Here is a 16,838-nt window from a genome sequence, read left to right as displayed (position 1 = left end):
CTAGGTACTTGTAGTTTAGGGTTCTGAAGGACGGACATGGTACGGGACTCACCGCCTGGCGGAAAGGTCTAATACGTCCCTTCTGCACACTTGCTTTACCCACTCACTCCATGACCAAAAAGCCATTCGGCCCCATCGCGATAGGGAACAGTGATGCCAGCCTAGACACCCTTACAAAGCAAAGGAGACGTCGTCAAGGAGGCAGCAGCAGCATCGGCCGCGACATGCACTTCAGCAACCTTAATCCACCTTGAAGAACTCTTTGCGACAGAGGCCGAGAATCCCACGACATGACAAAAGCTGACAGCAAGGACGACGAACACGACAACAACGACGTGAGGAAAGAGGACTAGATCAGCCCAAGCTACAGGCACAACTGCAAGCAAACGACGAGCAACTAACGCCATAGGAAGTCGCCCTCAGGTCGCTGACGGAGGCGTCAAAGCCTGCACCTGCTGCATAATTGACAACCCAATACACCCACCCTGCCGAAGTGAAAACTCAGGCGATGGATGACCTGCAGAAACCCCCTAGCAAGCGGATCCTGAGACGATTGAATCCGATGACGGCTGACGACCTTTACGCCAAGGTAAGCCCGTTCCAACAGGCAACGCCCTGAACCACCTGCTCATCCGATATATAACGACTACCACCGGCTCTTGGTAACCACGTCGCTTATCTCTCGACCTTATGGCAGATGATGGACGCCGTTCGTCCTTATCCCAGATTTCATCGCCTGCCATTCCTTCCTCTACACACCGCAAGACTAGCCCCAAGCCATCCGTCCAATCTTTTATCACACTCAATTGACTACATCTGTTTCCTCTCTTCCGACGACAAACGCACGTCTCACTCCCTCCCCCCGTTGGCTTCACGCCTAATGAGATGGAGGCGTTGGGAACAAGGACCTAGTAATCCTGTTGCAAGCCCCAAAGCTTTTCACCATCATACCGCCAGAGCTTGATTCACTGGGAGTCTTGGCAAAACGAGATCATATGGCGATGAGCGATGTGCTACATGAGTTGGAGCTGACAAGCAAAAAGTCAAATGAGCTTCCAGAGCAAGGATACCCATCGAGAACACAAGGTCGGAATGGACACGATACGTCGGAAGGACTACAATGCGGATGGATGCATCACAATGATTTGGATGGGTGTATAATGGGATGCAGATGGTATTTCCCTACTATCACCATCAACAACATCATCAATGTCCTAGTTGGCCGCCGAAGCCGCTGCTGTCAATTCTCCACACTTTTGAAATGCTTTACTCGAGCACTGACGCGGTGATTGACTGGCTTACTGCCGTTGCCTGCGCAAAGAACTGTCACAAAGCCTTCAACCCCCCGGCATTTGAGCGCAAACGTGCAATCTAAGACGAGAACGACGACAACGACGACGACGACGACAGGAGCCATATCCAGAAGCGTATTCAAATAGTCCAAGCCTGCTTACAGCACAAAGCAAACTTGCCAGCTTGTCTCCTCTTATCTCTAAGTTCAGATATAGCGCCCTTAGCTAGTAAACACCTACTTAATAACAACGCTAAAGAAACTTATATTTAAATATAATAGAATATAATAATAATAATGTCTTATAGGCTAGATTTTTAGATAGCCTTAAGGATATAACACTATAGCTGTCTGCGCTCTAATAAAAGCTAGCCTAGGCCGCGTGGCGTAATAACCTTTTTAGTTAGACTAGTAGCTTAGCTAGCTAGGGGTCGCTATTAACTTCTAGTAAGTTATCTCCTAGTAAGAAAATTAGAAAGGTATATACTAAAGAGATAGGGTTTATTTAGGCTAACTTTATGTTATATTAGGATATAATACAACTAGCCTTTTAAAGTATATATAATAATATTATATATATCTAAAATAGAAGATATATTTTACTTACTAATACTAAAAATAAAGTCCTTCTAATTATAGTGCCCTCCTTAAGCTTAATATTTACTAACTCTTACTATAATTAGTAGCTATTATCTCTTAATATCTCCCTTAATATATTTACTATTATCTTAAATATTAAATTCTAATTAACTTAGTATCCCTTATATAGTTTTATAGCTTAAACTTATTATTACGCTATATAATACTATTTTAACTAAAAAAAGGAATCTTCCTAGAACTAAGAGGTCTATAGTCTATTACTTTTATAGGTTTACTACCTAAATAATAAAAAAAGCTTTATTAACTTTAGATACTAGTGCATATTATATTTAGTAGTTACTTATTAAGACTATATAAAACTAATATTAAAGGGCTATAGTATATTTACTAAAGTAGTTAAGCTATAAAAGCTAGCTAACGCCCCTGCTTTAATAGTAGACTACTATATAATTATTTACCTAGACCCTATAAGCGCTAAGGCAAGTGCTATAGCTATATTAAAGGCTAGCTGTCCTAGTAACTCTATAAACCACACTAACTAAAGTAATTTAATATAAAACCCTATATTTATGTCTATTAAGACTAAGGCTTAAGGTAAAGATACTATTAAGGGGATATAGCAGATAGTAACTTAGTAAGCGTGTCAGTAGCAAAGTCTCCAGGACCTCAACCTAGCTCTATAGTGTAACGCGCTTAGCTTCCTTCTAGGCATCTTTATCTAGGGACATAAATAGTTCTTTATAGCGTCTATACCTAGGACCTTACCTCTTTAGTTAGTATATTTTAACAAGATCTTAGTTAGAATATCTAGTAATCTATATAGAATTTATAAAATCTTAGCTATATTATATTATCTTTAATTATAGGCAGAAGAGCTATACTAGCTAATATATTATTAGCGTCTCTTAATAATAACTTATAACTTATAATAGCAGAACTAGCCATAATTCTCTGTTAATGCCTCAGTGGATGTAGTAACAGCCAGATGCACACCCTATCTTGATCGTTTGGTCCGCAAGGCATATCCAGCTCAGTCTTGCTGACGAGTGCCTAAGTAAACAACAGTGAGTGGGCGAGCAGTCAGTGTGTTCCTCCGGGTAGCCTAGCAAGATGATAAGAAGAGATATTCTGACCGCTGCGGTGTATTTTTCCCCGGAATTACGTCAGAATGTTATTGCTGCCCAAGGAGATCCAGAGAGTGACTGCAAAGAAGAAAAGATTTTAGGAAGCAGTTGCCTGACTAGATTGGCTGGGTAGGTGGTGCATCAAAGAGCTGTGGCTTTAGTTGAAGCTGAGGCCGTCGTTGAGGCGATATTTATTGCTAAGACCTTTGTCTTTAAACCCTTCTAGATACTCATCATGTCTACTATTGTCTCGTCTCCTGCTCTGCCACCTTGTTCAACAATACAACACATCTCACAGGCCCTTCTCATTTTCTTCTCCTATGCTTGACTGTTCGGTTCCGTCAGCCCTGAACTGGGGATAATGATGATGGCGATCATGCTGCCAACCGGCGCAACAGTATCAGCGTTTCCGCTCAGGCCATCACCAAGGCCTTCAGAGGCACCTTTATGCTGTCTAATGTCTCCCCCTTAAGTCTCAGCTTAAGAGACAGCTGCTATCTGGACTTAAGCATTTCCCCTGTAATCCTGTTTTGAGTCCAGATGACGACGTCTTTGTTATAGAATTAGCTATTGGCTTTTTTGAACCTCTTGACAGCCTTCCCTCTACTCCGTTGCCTCCCGTTCCCTTCCTCTGATATTATCTTGTAGATGCACAATTTGACAATTAAACAATTTCTGCTCCGCAGATTAGTACCGGTTATCTTAGAAAAGTGCCTGTTATCTACAATCTACCTCAATAGTCATTCATCCAACTCGCTCTTGGCAAGTCTAGTTGGAAGAATGCCTGGAATCGCTGCTAATCACCGGCAGAAAAGTGATACGCAACTGCTTGCCCATGGAATACACACCTTGACTTACATGTTTTTAATTACACCACAAAACAACAACTCGCTGGACGACGATTATGGCTGGAACCAACTAGGACCTGACTATATCTTCCGCTGCAAAGAACTCTCTAGTCAACTACGCTATTGTCTGCCCTCTCCCTAAATCTTTAGCTGCCGCATACCCCAGCCCATTAAAAGTGCACATGTCTACGTGTCCGTGCGATGTTAGGGTCGCTGTCATTATTACTAACGCTGGCTACTGTGTAAGAAACTTCCGATAGCCTTACATCTCCCTTTTTAGCGACGAGCCCTTGTTACAAATATCATAATCTAATATTTTTATCGTCTAAACTACTAGAAACCTCTTAACTGCAACAAAAGCTTATAGTCACTAGAGAAGTAATAGAATTACATAGAACGTTTAGGCCTTTTTTTCCTCTACGCTAAGGTATATACGTTTGTAAAAGTATAACTTATTAGCAGTCGTAAATACCTTGCCATAACTAAATTTAGGATTACTACTAGAATACTATAGGATACTAGTTACTTTTTTAATACTGCTAGCAAGGCGTATATCTGTGCTACTAACCCTAATTAGGGATTATAAGACATCATCCTTGAAGTATTTGCCAAACACATAGGCCCGCTCGACCAGTAATAGACCAACGTTGCTGTTTAAGAAACAGTGCTCACTTGCTTATAATCTCCTTGTGTAGTTTTACCTAGAGGGTAAAGTTCGGTATTAAGATATCTAAATAACTTTTGACCTTCTGTGGGGATGAGCTGTAGAAGTCTGTGATTATGACTAAGAAGTCATAGTAGAGCTGTTATTTCTTTGGCCACAACTGCTGCTATGTGTTATATTTAAAATCATGTCTCATGCTATCTACCCTGTTTATCTCTTTATATCCTTTTTAAAAGGTACACCCCGCCAAGTGACCATCCAGGCATCCGGCCCCAGCCATCATAACAGCCCATACTAAAGGTAGAAGGTAACTACTAGGGGGTAAATCTAACACATCTATATAGTAGCACTGCTATTACTTGTTACTTTCTACTGCTATTAAATACATTTAAGCAGAGCTGAACATGAAATTATCAATTAGCACTGTAAGGGGTCCTAGGGTCTAACAGGAAAAGACTGCCTTAGTAGTTATATATAACTTGTAGTACTGTTTGTAAGAGATAGCATACTAATACTTACTATCGTCACACTAGGGACGGCTTTTATGTTCATATTCCCCTTCTAACACAACAGAGTTATACATGTAGCAGTCAAAGTTAACGTTCTTGGTCCTAATCACAGGCATGCCCATCATCCTCCACAAGAGCGCCTCCTTAATCGTGATCTCAGATGCTATCAGAGGCTTAGTCTTGACCTTGTCTATGTCTATATAGCTATACCTGGCCGGGCTGCTGGCCCTAAGGTAGCGCATCATCAAGTTTACGTCCTTAAACGACTTGAAGACGCCATTTATAGCCTTGCCTAGGTTATTAACTATAGACACGATCGTGAGCTTGCGCTTGAACCTGTTGTAGATTCTGATTATATTGCCTATATACCTTACGGCCAGGGATATGTAATTAGCCTTCCTCAAGTCATTCACCCTCGCCTTCCCGACCCCAAGCTTGACCGTGTCCATGTCCAGTCTCGGGACGACGGAGTTGGTCGTAGCTCCGACGATGCCCCTTGACGAACTTCTTCTCCAGGTCCGGGATGCTGCGCCTGGTCTCGTTCACCAGCACAGTCTCGAGCCTCATGGCGCACTTGGCCGCGATCGTGCTCAACTACTCAGACGTCCATCCGAGCTCGCTCGCCCTCGAGCCAATGTTCCTGCCCCCAACCGCGTGGTAGTTCTTAAGCTGGTTCGTGGGCTGGGTCGAGTGCGTGGGTGGGGTCTTGGTCGCCTTCGCCTTCTCCTCCAGGAGCGCCAGCTTGCCCTTGGCCTTGGGCTGCTTGGGAGGAGGAGGACGAACTCGGCTGCGGCTGCGGCTGGGGCTTCTGCTGAGGGGCAGGATCAGGAGCAGGAGCGGCCGCATCTTTATCGTCCTCGCCGCTGCTCTCGCTCTCGTTCGTGTCGTTGACCTTAGCTATCTCCAGGGCCGCAGGCAGAGACTTAATCCTGGTCGAGCTGTCGTTCATGACCTTGAGCGCGGTCTTGGATGGGCTGTTGTTTATAGACATGGTCAGGTTTGTGGTTGGGTTGATGTTGCTGGTTGTAGTGTTGCTGCGGCGAAGAGCGGGATTGCGTATGAGACTTATAGGATCTTTGTGTGTCACACATACCACATCGTATTCAGAGGTCAGGCCTCGATCAGGTTTTAGATAAGTACGTAATAATGGTCTAGTGCTCTAGCCGGCTTAGGTTGTACTACAAAATCATGTTGAAAAGCTTATCTAGCTCTTTTGACTAAATATAGTCTAGGGTTATGTTGCGTTTTAGTTATGTATGTGTCTAAGTTTGTGCTTATGTAGAAACTATTGCCTAGTCTAAGAACGTGGCGTTCTTGAGGAACTTGCTGATGTCCTTTTACATAGCCAACTTCACGATCTTAAGCGCTGTCATGAGCATGGCTGAGTACATGTCCTTACACCCCTTATAGATTATGAAGTAGATGTTCTTCTTAACTAGACTCTCGCTTGTGTACTTAGTCACGAAGTTAGTTATGTTGAAGAACTAGGACTAGCCTATGCAATTGAACACAACCACGCTCAGCAGCTTGCCCGTCATCGTGCAGTTAGCAAGCTACACGTTTAGGAGCAAGAAGTTGTACTTGGTTGTGTCTGGGTTCCAGTCCGTAGTGTCGATCGGAGGGATGGGCTTGTTGCAGATCTCGCTCCCGTTCTTGTCCTTATTGTAGCAGCGCATTAAGACCCTGCCTAAGTTCCTGCACTTGAAGCAGTGCGGCTGGTAGTACATGCACATGTCCGTGTTATTCCTCTGATTCGTGGTCAAGATTCCGTCGTAAATGTGTTGTTGTTCGTGACAGCAAGCTTGGCCGTGACTCACTCATGAACGTGGTTGTGTTCATGCCTGAGAATGCGGTCTTGGTTGTGTTTTGAGCATGCTCCAGCGGATGGTCACGTTCCTATGCATGACCTAGATAGCCCTCTTTACGGCGGTGATGCGCTTGGAGATGACCAGAGCGATGAGGTTGTTGTTGTTGTTCACGTTCAGAACCGGGATCATGTACGGGCCTTTCTTGTACCCCATCATGTGGTTTGCGCACAGAACCGTGATCTCGTACTCCTCCCTGTCCAGCCTCCAGATCACATTCTCCGCGTCAGGCATCTGCATGTCACAGGCGGCGCGCTTGCTTATAGGGCCATTACAGACTTAGAACAGACTCATGGCCTTAAACTTGACGTAGACCTTCTACATGTACTTGCATATGCCCGCGTTCTTGTGTGTGTTCTTGGTCCTAATCGTGGTCTTCAACAAGGTCTTAATCAAGCAGAAGACGTGTTCGCAGGTTGTTCGTCCTCATCGGCCAGTGTTACACCAAGGTTAGCTCTTGACCACGTCCATGTTTTTCATCAAGCAGTCAATCAGGTTCGTAGTATAACCCTTATTCTTGTCTAAGTGCATGCCGTAGACTACACGCGCGATAGGGTGGCTAATCCCGTACCTGATATCGCCGTTGCCCGCCTTCCCGCTCTCGATCATGGGCGTCGGCAAGATTCCATACCTCATCTTGCATGCGTCGTCAGGCTGGCCGCAGAGCATAATGGTGAAGGTATCCTTAGTCAAGCAGATGAACCTCATATAGTAGCACATGTTCACACACAGGTCCGTATGCACAATCCATTGCCTGCGGAACATCGGCTTGTTGTTCGTGTTTTGAACGTATGCGAGTACCCGTTCCTGTTCAAGTCCCCGCACAAGCTATAGACCCTGCCCCTGTATATGGTCATGCTCACGTCGTACTCGCTGTTGAACATACAGGGAAAGTTTGTGACTCTGCGCTCAGGTATGATCGTGTTTGACTGCGACTCGTCGCAGTAGAGGATGGTACCGCGCAAGACGTAGTTCAGGGCGCGACCTCGTCTAGGACCACGCTATCGTCCATGAACCCCATGATGGACATAAACAACCACGAGAACCCGAGGCGGTGCCTGATGATGGTGTTTGTCTTGTTCTTGTCAACATACCCGGGATGGGCCATGTCCATGTTCCCGTCACGCACTTCTAGTTGCAGAACACGAGCTTAACCACGCTTATCTCCCCGCAGGAATAGCAGATGGCGACCATGTACGAGCACATGTTGACGGGCAAGCTCAAGTCCGTGTTCGAGTTCGTGTTGCAGGCTCGACCTGTCGTGTGTGTTTTTGATTGGGTAAGTGCCAACACTCTTGTCCATGACCTATCACGAGATTCTACCCACGTCGAGGGTGTTGTAGCCAGTCAAGTACCTCGCTGTGCTCCCATCCTAGTGCTTGAACAAGATTGCATTTATGGTTATTTCTTGATGAAGTCGCTGCGGATCTCAAGCATGATGTTTTAGGGTTGTACCCGTCGTCTGGTGGAATCCAGTGCGAGATGCTGCCTGGGTTCTTGAGATGCCGCACTTGCAGCCGTTTGAGATGCAGTAGGACATGTGCCAGGGCCTGACCTCAGACGAGTCGTTACACATGACGCAATACCCGGCTAGTTAGATGCAGTTGTCAAAATGGTGAACATGGCGATAGCCATGGATGTGTGAGAGTACGTGTACGTTCCAATAAACGCATGCTGCGCACAGGGAGATGAACCTGGGCATCGTCTTGTTGTCGATGGCACCCTCAGGCAGCAGCTTCTCCTTGCCTAACTTCTTCATGTTATAGATGACAAGCCTCCTCCTGGTGCTGTTGTTGACAGCCTTCTTCTTGTAGGACGGGATCTTGTTTAAGACCACTACCAAGATCTGCGACAGAAACGTTACACCCTTATCCTCCGAACAGGACTGGGGCGTCGGACGTCCACATCTTGATGGGCTAGTACAAGGAGAAGTATGAGGGCGTGCTCTGGGATGGCGAGCTGGACACGAAGGAGCTAACACCCGTGAAGAAGGACACGCTCCCGATCGTAAGGTACGTCATGCGCAAGGTCCTGAAAGTGATCAACAGCGAGCTCGAGCGAAGGTCAAGGCCTTGATCCAAGTTCATCGGCGGGGTCATGCTCTCGGTCCAGAAGCCCAAGAGGTCGATGGTGATGGAGAAGAGGATCAAGTGCCAACCCCACCTCGTGTACGAACGGGAAGACGCAGAGCATTTCGATCGACATCAGGGAGCAGATAGGAGACGTAAACAAGATAAGGAGGATAACGAGCGCGGTCGACGGCCTGCTGACAGCCTTTAGGGTCAAGGTCTTGGAGATATTGTTCGCCTACAACTCGATCAGGAAGACGAACGTGCGCCGCATGAACAACCACTAGTGCATTACGACGTTCTGGATGACCTCACGGTCCTGGTTGTGTTATATTCCTGAGCAAAACCAGCTTCTCGGGCTGTTCGCGAGCTGCCGACAGCATGTGCGCGCGCATGGACGAGGTGAGATTCTCCATGTCGATGTCACCCTCCATGCTCATATTCATGTTCGACGAGAGCATCGAAATGACTACGGAGCTGACCTTGGCGTACTTGGGGTTCATCTCCTTGTCCACCTACCCGCTCGTGTCGTTGTTCATGACCTTGGTCTTGGTCCATATCCCGGACAAGTCCCTGGACTCCAACGTAGCCGTGGTAAAGGTCACAAACCACAGCTTACACCTGCCACTACGGGTGGAGGGGCATCATCTTCGACTCTACTGGATGGGAGACTCGCGCGGGGAGGGGACGATGACAACGCCAGCAGGACCGCGCATATGGACCACAACGGGTTCATCGACGTGTGCTACACCCGCAGCCATAAGGACGGTCAAGCGATCGGGAGGATGACCCATATCAGGCACATGGCCGTCTTCACGCACCACTTCCTCAATCAAGATGCCGCGCGGGAAGATGCACAAAGACTGACTGGCTGACTGACTACCTACACAAGACCTGACAAGCCGATAATGCCACTATGTATCACGAGACGTTCTCTCTCTCTCTCTCTCTCTCTCTCTCTCTCTCTCTCTGTCCGTCCAGATTTGTAACCCCAACTCGCGGCCCAAACCTTCTCCTGAAACAATTATTCTGATCCAAACACGGCCGCATGTGCCTCGTAGTCGGCCTCGATGGCCATCCGCCACGCCGAGAGAGACGCGTCCACACTCCGCCGAAACCGCTCACGGCGTTGATCCTCACCTTGCCGCTGTTTCGTGTCTGTGGACCAATCGTCTTGCGACACTCTTGTGTCGATGGTCATAACAGTGGTCGGCGCAGCCGGCGCGAGTGTCACTGCGCCGCGACTCCTGCCATCAAATAGCGATTCGGCCGATACAACCGTCGTCGGAGCACTAGGTCTTGCCGTGGTGGGTGTGAAGGAGATTTCCAGCAGGTCACCACGGCCGGGGGAAGTGCACCAGCCGTCATCATGACCGACGACGACCGACACCGCCACGGGGCTGCCGCGCAGCTGCTGATACTGAACGAGGTCGAGGTCGAGGGGGGCGGGTCCGAGAGCCACCGACGCCGTCTGGCGGTCCCGATCAGGCTCGATGCGCCGGCCCTCGTCGTTTGCATGTTTTGCGTGCGCTCCTAGATTGCCGAGCAAGACTTGTTACCACTTGAGACTTGGACCGCAGGAGGGCGCACTGAACGAACCCAAACCATCAACATACCCTGCGGACGGCGGCGTCGCCGGAACACGCCTAATGCCCATGGAACCCAGTTGAAAGGTGATGGAATCCATCCCGAACGGCGTCACGCGGCTTCGGGGGGTCCTTGCTGACGTTGGTGTTGTTGGCGTGGCAGGTCTTGTTATCCAGGTGGACGCCACTTCGGAGCGAGCGGGGGTCACCTTGATGGGATCTAGTAGTGTGATAAACACCAAGCTGTGATTGAGAGCGATGACGCCTTTGCTGGCGGGAGTGGAAACAGAGGGTTCACATACCAAGCATCTCCTTCTCCCAGGGGTCCAGCTTGCCTAGTTCCTGGCGGAGCCAGGTCTTGATTGTCTCGGCGCTGCCAAACCACCTTTGCGTCAGGGTTTCGTTGAAGCGATACTGGTCAGGGGCATCTTGAACGACGACTGCGTTGGCGAGAACCCATCTGCGCGCGTAGTGGCGGACGAGGCGGCAGAAGCGCGCGTGGACAACGCGCCCAAACTCTTCGCCATGTTCCATGTTGCAGGTAATGCGCAGCACAGGCAACACCCGCATCGCCATGTTTTCGCCATCGGCGTTGGGCGGGAGAATGCCGTAAGTGAAGAGAGCGTGAAGGATCTGGGCGCGAACACAAAGACACCATCTGATACTAGCGTCCGACTTGGACTCCTGATAGTAGTCAAGGCTTATTCCACAAACCGTCTAACTTAATGTTAGCTAATTAAACCAAGCAGGTCTAGTTGGACTGACCGTAGGACAAAGACAAGCAAGGCCTTAAACCTTATGGGAATTGTTGCGACACATTCTGGTCAATCTTCTAAAGAACAACAATACAATACGCACTTTGGAAGAGCAGAGAGCCAAGCAAACGCCGTCGAACAGGCGTACACGTCTGCCTACCTTGAGAGGCCTTTGGGGAACTTTCTTCCTAAAGAAAGAGAGCAGGCGATGGCCATGATGACGGTGACGGACTTCTTTTGGCCTTCCTTTGAGAGCTCTGCCTGACCACCTTGATGGGGCGTACCGAGCGCTGCTGATGGCGCGTCACTGCGAACACTTCCTTTGGCTGCAGCGGCTGATCCCTATATTTCACCTGCCTGGCTGCCAGCAAGGCGGTGTAGGGCTGCAAACCAAGGACAAATCAGCATTGTGAGGGAGGAGATGTCTGTATGTATGTACGTATGTCTGGGACCGTTGTACGGGCAGCAAGCTGCTACTCCACAGAATCAAGGCAGCCGTCAAGCTAGGTTAATAGGTTAAGCAAAACCACAAGACACAGACCAGTGCCCCAGGCGTTCATGTCTCATGCCGCTTGTTTGCTTGCCATGGTTGATGCTTATGCGGCCGCGCCCGCTTGGTCGTCTTGTTGGCGGCGTTTATGTCTGATGCCGCCTACTTAAACTGCTTGTTGCCGCCTACCTAAACTGCTTGTTGCCGTTAGTATTTAGTTGCTATGCCGTCTGCCTTTCACCTGGAGCTTTCATTTTGCCCATCACTATCCCTATTGACTGACAACTGGCGTTCGTGTCTTGTGCCATTGCCACTCAACTGTTGCTGGCGTTCATGTGTCAGGCCGTCTCTGCATGGCTCCGTTGCTGAGCCGTTCTGTGATGGAGTTCATGCGTTTAGGGTTATGCCCATCTTGTCTCTTGGCCACTGGCGTTTATGTTCATGAGGTGTGCCATAGGGCTGGATTCTTTACGGAGCACGTGCCTGCTCGAAACCTTCCGTTATGGCCAAGTGAGCAAGGACTACGGACAAGGAGGACTGGCATTACTATATTTGACTTATTAATTTCCCACCTATGTCTTCTCCTCCTTCTTTGTCTTCTTCTCTCTGCTCACATTCTCCGACTGAAGACTGACAGATGAAGCCCTGTAATCAGGGGTTCGGACACATTTCAAGATAAGGACTGAAGTATGATGGCGCGTTATTAGGGCTTGCACAGAAATCCTATCTCACGGCCGAAGCGATAACTCCCCCTGTCAAATGTGGCGGAATTACACGTGAATTAACCGGCGAATGCACGGTTGCCCTACGGCGAATCATCAGGGAATGGGCGGTGAATTAGCCCCACTTTCGGGGCAAGTCTACTAATAATATCGCCAGGATTGGCCGGGGATTTCCTAACTAAGAAATAGGAGGTTTTCCTTATTTCTATAGTAATTTACTATAGATATATAACATATAATAGAATTAATTAATTAACTATTATAATCCCTACTATTTAATAATTAATAGTCTAATATATACGTCTATAATAACTAATATACTTATTTACTAATTAAATACTATTATAATAATTAATAAGAACTATAATAATAAGGTAACTATCTTATAATTATATAGTAATTAGTTTATATAGCTTAACGCTATCTAAGTAAAAGTAAAGCGTTATAATCTTTAGAAGTATATTAACCTAGAGGTTATAGCAGCAGACTAATTAATCCTTAAGATAGATCTAAAGAAACTAATAAAGCTGCTTATAATATAATATCTATACGCCTTAACTAAGGATAAGCTTACTACTTACTAAGAGGTTACTATAGCTATAGTAATTACTAAGATATCTTAGTAAGTAACTATATAGCTATATATAGTAAGAAGTAAGGCTATTATAGCTATACCTAATAGGCTTATATATAAAACTAAATACGTAATAACGCTAGATAATCTTAACCTATATAATCTTATATACTTAAATAGCTAAATAAACTACTATTATAAAGAAGTATATAAGTATATTACTTAGCAAAAGGATATTAAAGATATAGCTAGTATAGTTAAATTTACTATATCTATAGATCTTTAAGAAAGATATTATAAATCTAATAAATTACTAGCTAAATAGCTTAATAAGCTTAGTGTAGTAGTAAGAATAACTAAAGAAAAGCATATAAAGTATGTCTATAATAAATATAGTAAAGTGTTAGTAAAAGCCTAGTAAAAGGCCTTAACTACTAAGAAAAATCTTACTATATAGCTTAATAAATAGAATATAGCTTATAGTAAATTAGTATAAGTTAATTTACCTAACTACTAATAGCTATTAATTTAGTTTAATAACCTTACTACTGCTTTATAAAGCAGTTTACTTAGCACCTAGCTAGATTTATATATAGTAATAAGTAAAATAATAAGTAATTAGAATAATCTTAACTAGTAGTCTCTTTATAAGATAGTACTAGAGAGGGTTAAAGCCCTTACTAATAACTAACTATATTATAGCTAAGCAGGCTGTAGCGTATTTAGCCTAACTAGAGGTAATAATAATAATAACCTAACGCGCGCTAAAGGTGTAGTAAAGGATAGTAAATTTAATAATAAGAGGTATTACTACTAATAAAGTGTAAATAAAAAGGTAAAGTGCCTTATATACTTTAGTGCCTATTTATTATAACTTTACTACTTTATAAATAAGTTATAAAGGCCTAATAATTAGTAAGTAAATATATAACGTTAGTAATAAATTAATAAGTATATTATAAGTAATCCTAACCTTACTAAATAAGTATAAAGAATAAAGGCTAAGTTATATTAACTATATAGTAAATACTATATAAAAGTAGCTTTTTACACTACTTTATAAGGCTATAAGCTAAGTAATTTAGCCTTACTTAATTTAGGTACTACTAACTATATATTTAACTATATATTATAGTTTATTATATTAGTAGTAGCCTTAATTAGTAACTATATTTAGGCTAGTACTACCTAAGTTATAATTAAAGGATATAGTACTATAAAGATTACTTTAAAGGGCGCTAATAGTTTACTAATAAAGCTCTATATATATAATATAATATATTATAGTATATTTACTATATTACTTATTTCCTTTATAAGGCTATACTAGTAAGGTATATAGTAAGATATAAGCCTAGGTAATAATTACTTAAGGCGTATAAATTATAGCCTTATAGGCTATATTAAGGAATAAGCTAACTAATAAGTGCTTAAATATTATAAGTAATATAGCTATAGCTAAGAAAGTAAAGGCGCTTTTACTATATACTCTACTAATAATTTACTACTAACCTTATAAGTAAGAAATAAATATATAATATTAATATAGTAATAACTACTTTATAGTAATATAATAATATAGTATAAGCGTCTTAGCTACCTAGGTGCTAAGGCTCTATAAAAGATTATAAATACTATATATAAAGTATATCTAACCTAAGTTAACGCTATAATAATATAAGACTATAATTTATATAGTCTTAGTAAAATAAGGTAGTAAATTTACTACTAGCCTTATAAATCTATTATAAATATAGCACTAGGTAATTACCTAGCGCTAGACTTTTATAATCTTAAATAAGGCTATATAAGGTACTACTTAGTAATAATAATCTTAAATTAAGTAATAGGCCTTATATAAGATTTTTACCTATATAGCTACTACTAAGATACTATTAACTTAATAATAAGGGGCTTCCTTATAATACTAAAAACTAAATATTTAATTACACTAAAGGTTATTAAGGCTAACTAAGGAATCCTATACCTTAAGTAACTTATAGATATGCTCTTTAATTATAAAATCTTTATTAAGCTGTTAGTAGTAAATACTTAGGCTTAAAATAGTAGCACTAAGTAAATTACTATAATTATTAAACTTAAGGCGTAATATATATAAATTAATATAAAATTACCTAAAGTCCTATAGCCTAAAATTATAACTATAGCTATATACCTTTATAATTAAACGCTATTAGTAGCTTAGGGGTAGAAATCCTTATATTAATTATTTTACTTATATTTTATACTTAATAAGCACACTAAGCCTTTACTAATAGTAAAGCTAGATTTTTTATATCTATAAGCCTATAGCTACTAAGTATATATACTAATAGTAGATATATAACTATTATAAAACTACTAATAAAAGCTTACTGCCTATATATAGATTAGATTCCTTATTAAATATATATCTAGTAATTTATATTACGTCTAGTATTTAGTATAAAATAAGGTTTTTACTATATATAACGTAATATTTAATAAGAAATAAATCTTTAATAAATTAATAGACAGATTACTTAACAAGCTTTTAAAGCTAACCTTATAGTAATTTAATAATAAATTAAAAAGCTAATTACAGCTAGTAATTAATCCCTATTATATAAAGAAGCTAATAAAGAAATAGATAAAGTAATAAAATACGCTAATATTACTTTACTAGGCGCTCTATAATTAGGTACTACACTAGAATATCTATATAAGTAGGTAAAATTTATACTTCTTCTTACTCTACTACTATTACTACTAAGCGCCTTTTTTATAGCCTTTATAGATTTTAATATAGGGGGTAGTAAAATAGGAACTAATAGCTCTAAATTAATTAATCTAACAGCTAATAGCTAAATAATTACTAATAGTAAAATAATTAATAAGTAAATACCTAAATTAATAGCTAATAGTCTATTAATTAATTTATTAATAGCTAATAGCCTATAAGCTAGTAACTTACTAGGAACTAATAGTTCTAAAGTAATAAAGATAGTAATCCTTTATACCTTATCTTATCCCTACGTAATTAATTTATAAGACGTTACTAAGTGTAAAAAGGTGTTAAATTCCTAAGTAACTATAGCTAGCCTATTAGATAATCTCTAGCTAGTAGTAACCTTATTTAAAGGCGTTATAAAAAGGTATTATCTTACTATATATATAAGTAGTTAGATTACGCTAAGGACTTTATTTAAGGCTGCTTTCCTTATAAGGCTTACTTTATAGTAAAAGATTATAGACTATACGTAAGGCAGCTTATAGGTAATAATATAGTTTAGTATATTATAAAGTTAACTAATAAGTAAAGATTACTACCTTTAGCTAAAGCGTACTTAAGGCTACTTAATTAACTATATAACGCCTAATAGGTATAATAATTATAAAAGTATTACTAGTAAATTACTAGTATATAATAGAGGCGTTACTAGACCTTATAGGCTAATAAGTATATATTAGAAGTTACTACACCTTCTACTAATCTATAGATAGTTAAAAGGCTACCTATATAAAAAGTAATTTAAAGACGCTAAAATAGTATATCTATATAGGTATAAAATATTAAAATCTTAAGTAATAGTGCTATAAGTAGTAGCTAAAGGGTATTAAGTTCTTAGCTATAACTAGGTATATACCTCTAAGCTTAATAAATATAGTTAATTAACTAAATTTAAAGTAAGACTTATAGTCTATAGTAACTAATAAGTAAAGGATTTATAAGATAGTTATATAGCTCTATTAGTAAGTATA

At 42.0% G+C, this 16,838-nt stretch overlaps 7 protein-coding genes across 7 annotated transcripts; all 7 read right to left on the bottom strand.

Annotated features, from left to right (window-relative positions):
• Positions 1–5,056: 5,056 nt before the first annotated feature.
• GLRG_11816 (uncharacterized protein) lies at positions 5,057–5,603 on the bottom strand (the record flags this gene model as incomplete). The annotated part of the gene is made up of 2 exons (XM_008102499.1): positions 5,057–5,340; positions 5,450–5,603. The coding sequence occupies 2 exons, from the start codon at positions 5,601–5,603 to the stop codon at positions 5,057–5,059; spliced, it is 438 nt and encodes a 145-aa protein (XP_008100690.1).
• Positions 5,604–5,630: 27 nt separating this feature from the next.
• Positions 5,631–6,134, bottom strand: GLRG_11815 (uncharacterized protein; the record flags this gene model as incomplete). The annotated part of the gene is made up of 3 exons (XM_008102498.1): positions 5,631–5,818; positions 5,989–6,070; positions 6,126–6,134. The coding sequence occupies 3 exons, from the start codon at positions 6,132–6,134 to the stop codon at positions 5,631–5,633; spliced, it is 279 nt and encodes a 92-aa protein (XP_008100689.1).
• Positions 6,135–6,589: 455 nt separating this feature from the next.
• On the bottom strand, positions 6,590–7,135 carry GLRG_11814 (uncharacterized protein; the record flags this gene model as incomplete). The annotated part of the gene is made up of 2 exons (XM_008102497.1): positions 6,590–6,784; positions 6,962–7,135. The coding sequence occupies 2 exons, from the start codon at positions 7,133–7,135 to the stop codon at positions 6,590–6,592; spliced, it is 369 nt and encodes a 122-aa protein (XP_008100688.1).
• Positions 7,136–7,351: 216 nt separating this feature from the next.
• GLRG_11813 (uncharacterized protein) lies at positions 7,352–7,621 on the bottom strand (the record flags this gene model as incomplete). Its single annotated transcript, XM_008102496.1, has 1 exon — positions 7,352–7,621. One exon carries the CDS (start codon positions 7,619–7,621, stop codon positions 7,352–7,354), a length of 270 nt encoding a protein of 89 aa, XP_008100687.1.
• An 874-nt stretch (positions 7,622–8,495) lies between these two features.
• On the bottom strand, positions 8,496–8,808 carry GLRG_11812 (uncharacterized protein; the record flags this gene model as incomplete). Its single annotated transcript, XM_008102495.1, has 2 exons — positions 8,496–8,747; positions 8,788–8,808. 2 exons carry the CDS (start codon positions 8,806–8,808, stop codon positions 8,496–8,498), a joined length of 273 nt encoding a protein of 90 aa, XP_008100686.1.
• Positions 8,809–9,281: 473 nt separating this feature from the next.
• Positions 9,282–9,473, bottom strand: GLRG_11811 (uncharacterized protein; the record flags this gene model as incomplete). The annotated part of the gene is made up of 1 exon (XM_008102494.1): positions 9,282–9,473. The coding sequence occupies one exon, from the start codon at positions 9,471–9,473 to the stop codon at positions 9,282–9,284; it is 192 nt and encodes a 63-aa protein (XP_008100685.1).
• A 521-nt stretch (positions 9,474–9,994) lies between these two features.
• On the bottom strand, positions 9,995–11,132 carry GLRG_11810 (uncharacterized protein; the record flags this gene model as incomplete). The annotated part of the gene is made up of 3 exons (XM_008102493.1): positions 9,995–10,503; positions 10,673–10,765; positions 10,859–11,132. 3 exons carry the CDS (start codon positions 11,130–11,132, stop codon positions 9,995–9,997), a joined length of 876 nt encoding a protein of 291 aa, XP_008100684.1.
• Positions 11,133–16,838: the final 5,706 nt, after the last annotated feature.

The sequence above is a fragment of the Colletotrichum graminicola genome, assembly GCF_000149035.1.
Source record: "Colletotrichum graminicola M1.001 genomic scaffold supercont1.130, whole genome shotgun sequence".
In the NCBI taxonomy this organism is placed as follows: Eukaryota; Fungi; Ascomycota; class Sordariomycetes; order Glomerellales; family Glomerellaceae; genus Colletotrichum; species Colletotrichum graminicola.
The sequence above is the reverse complement of the archived record's forward strand: the minus strand, read 5'-3'. Positions and strand labels throughout refer to the sequence as shown.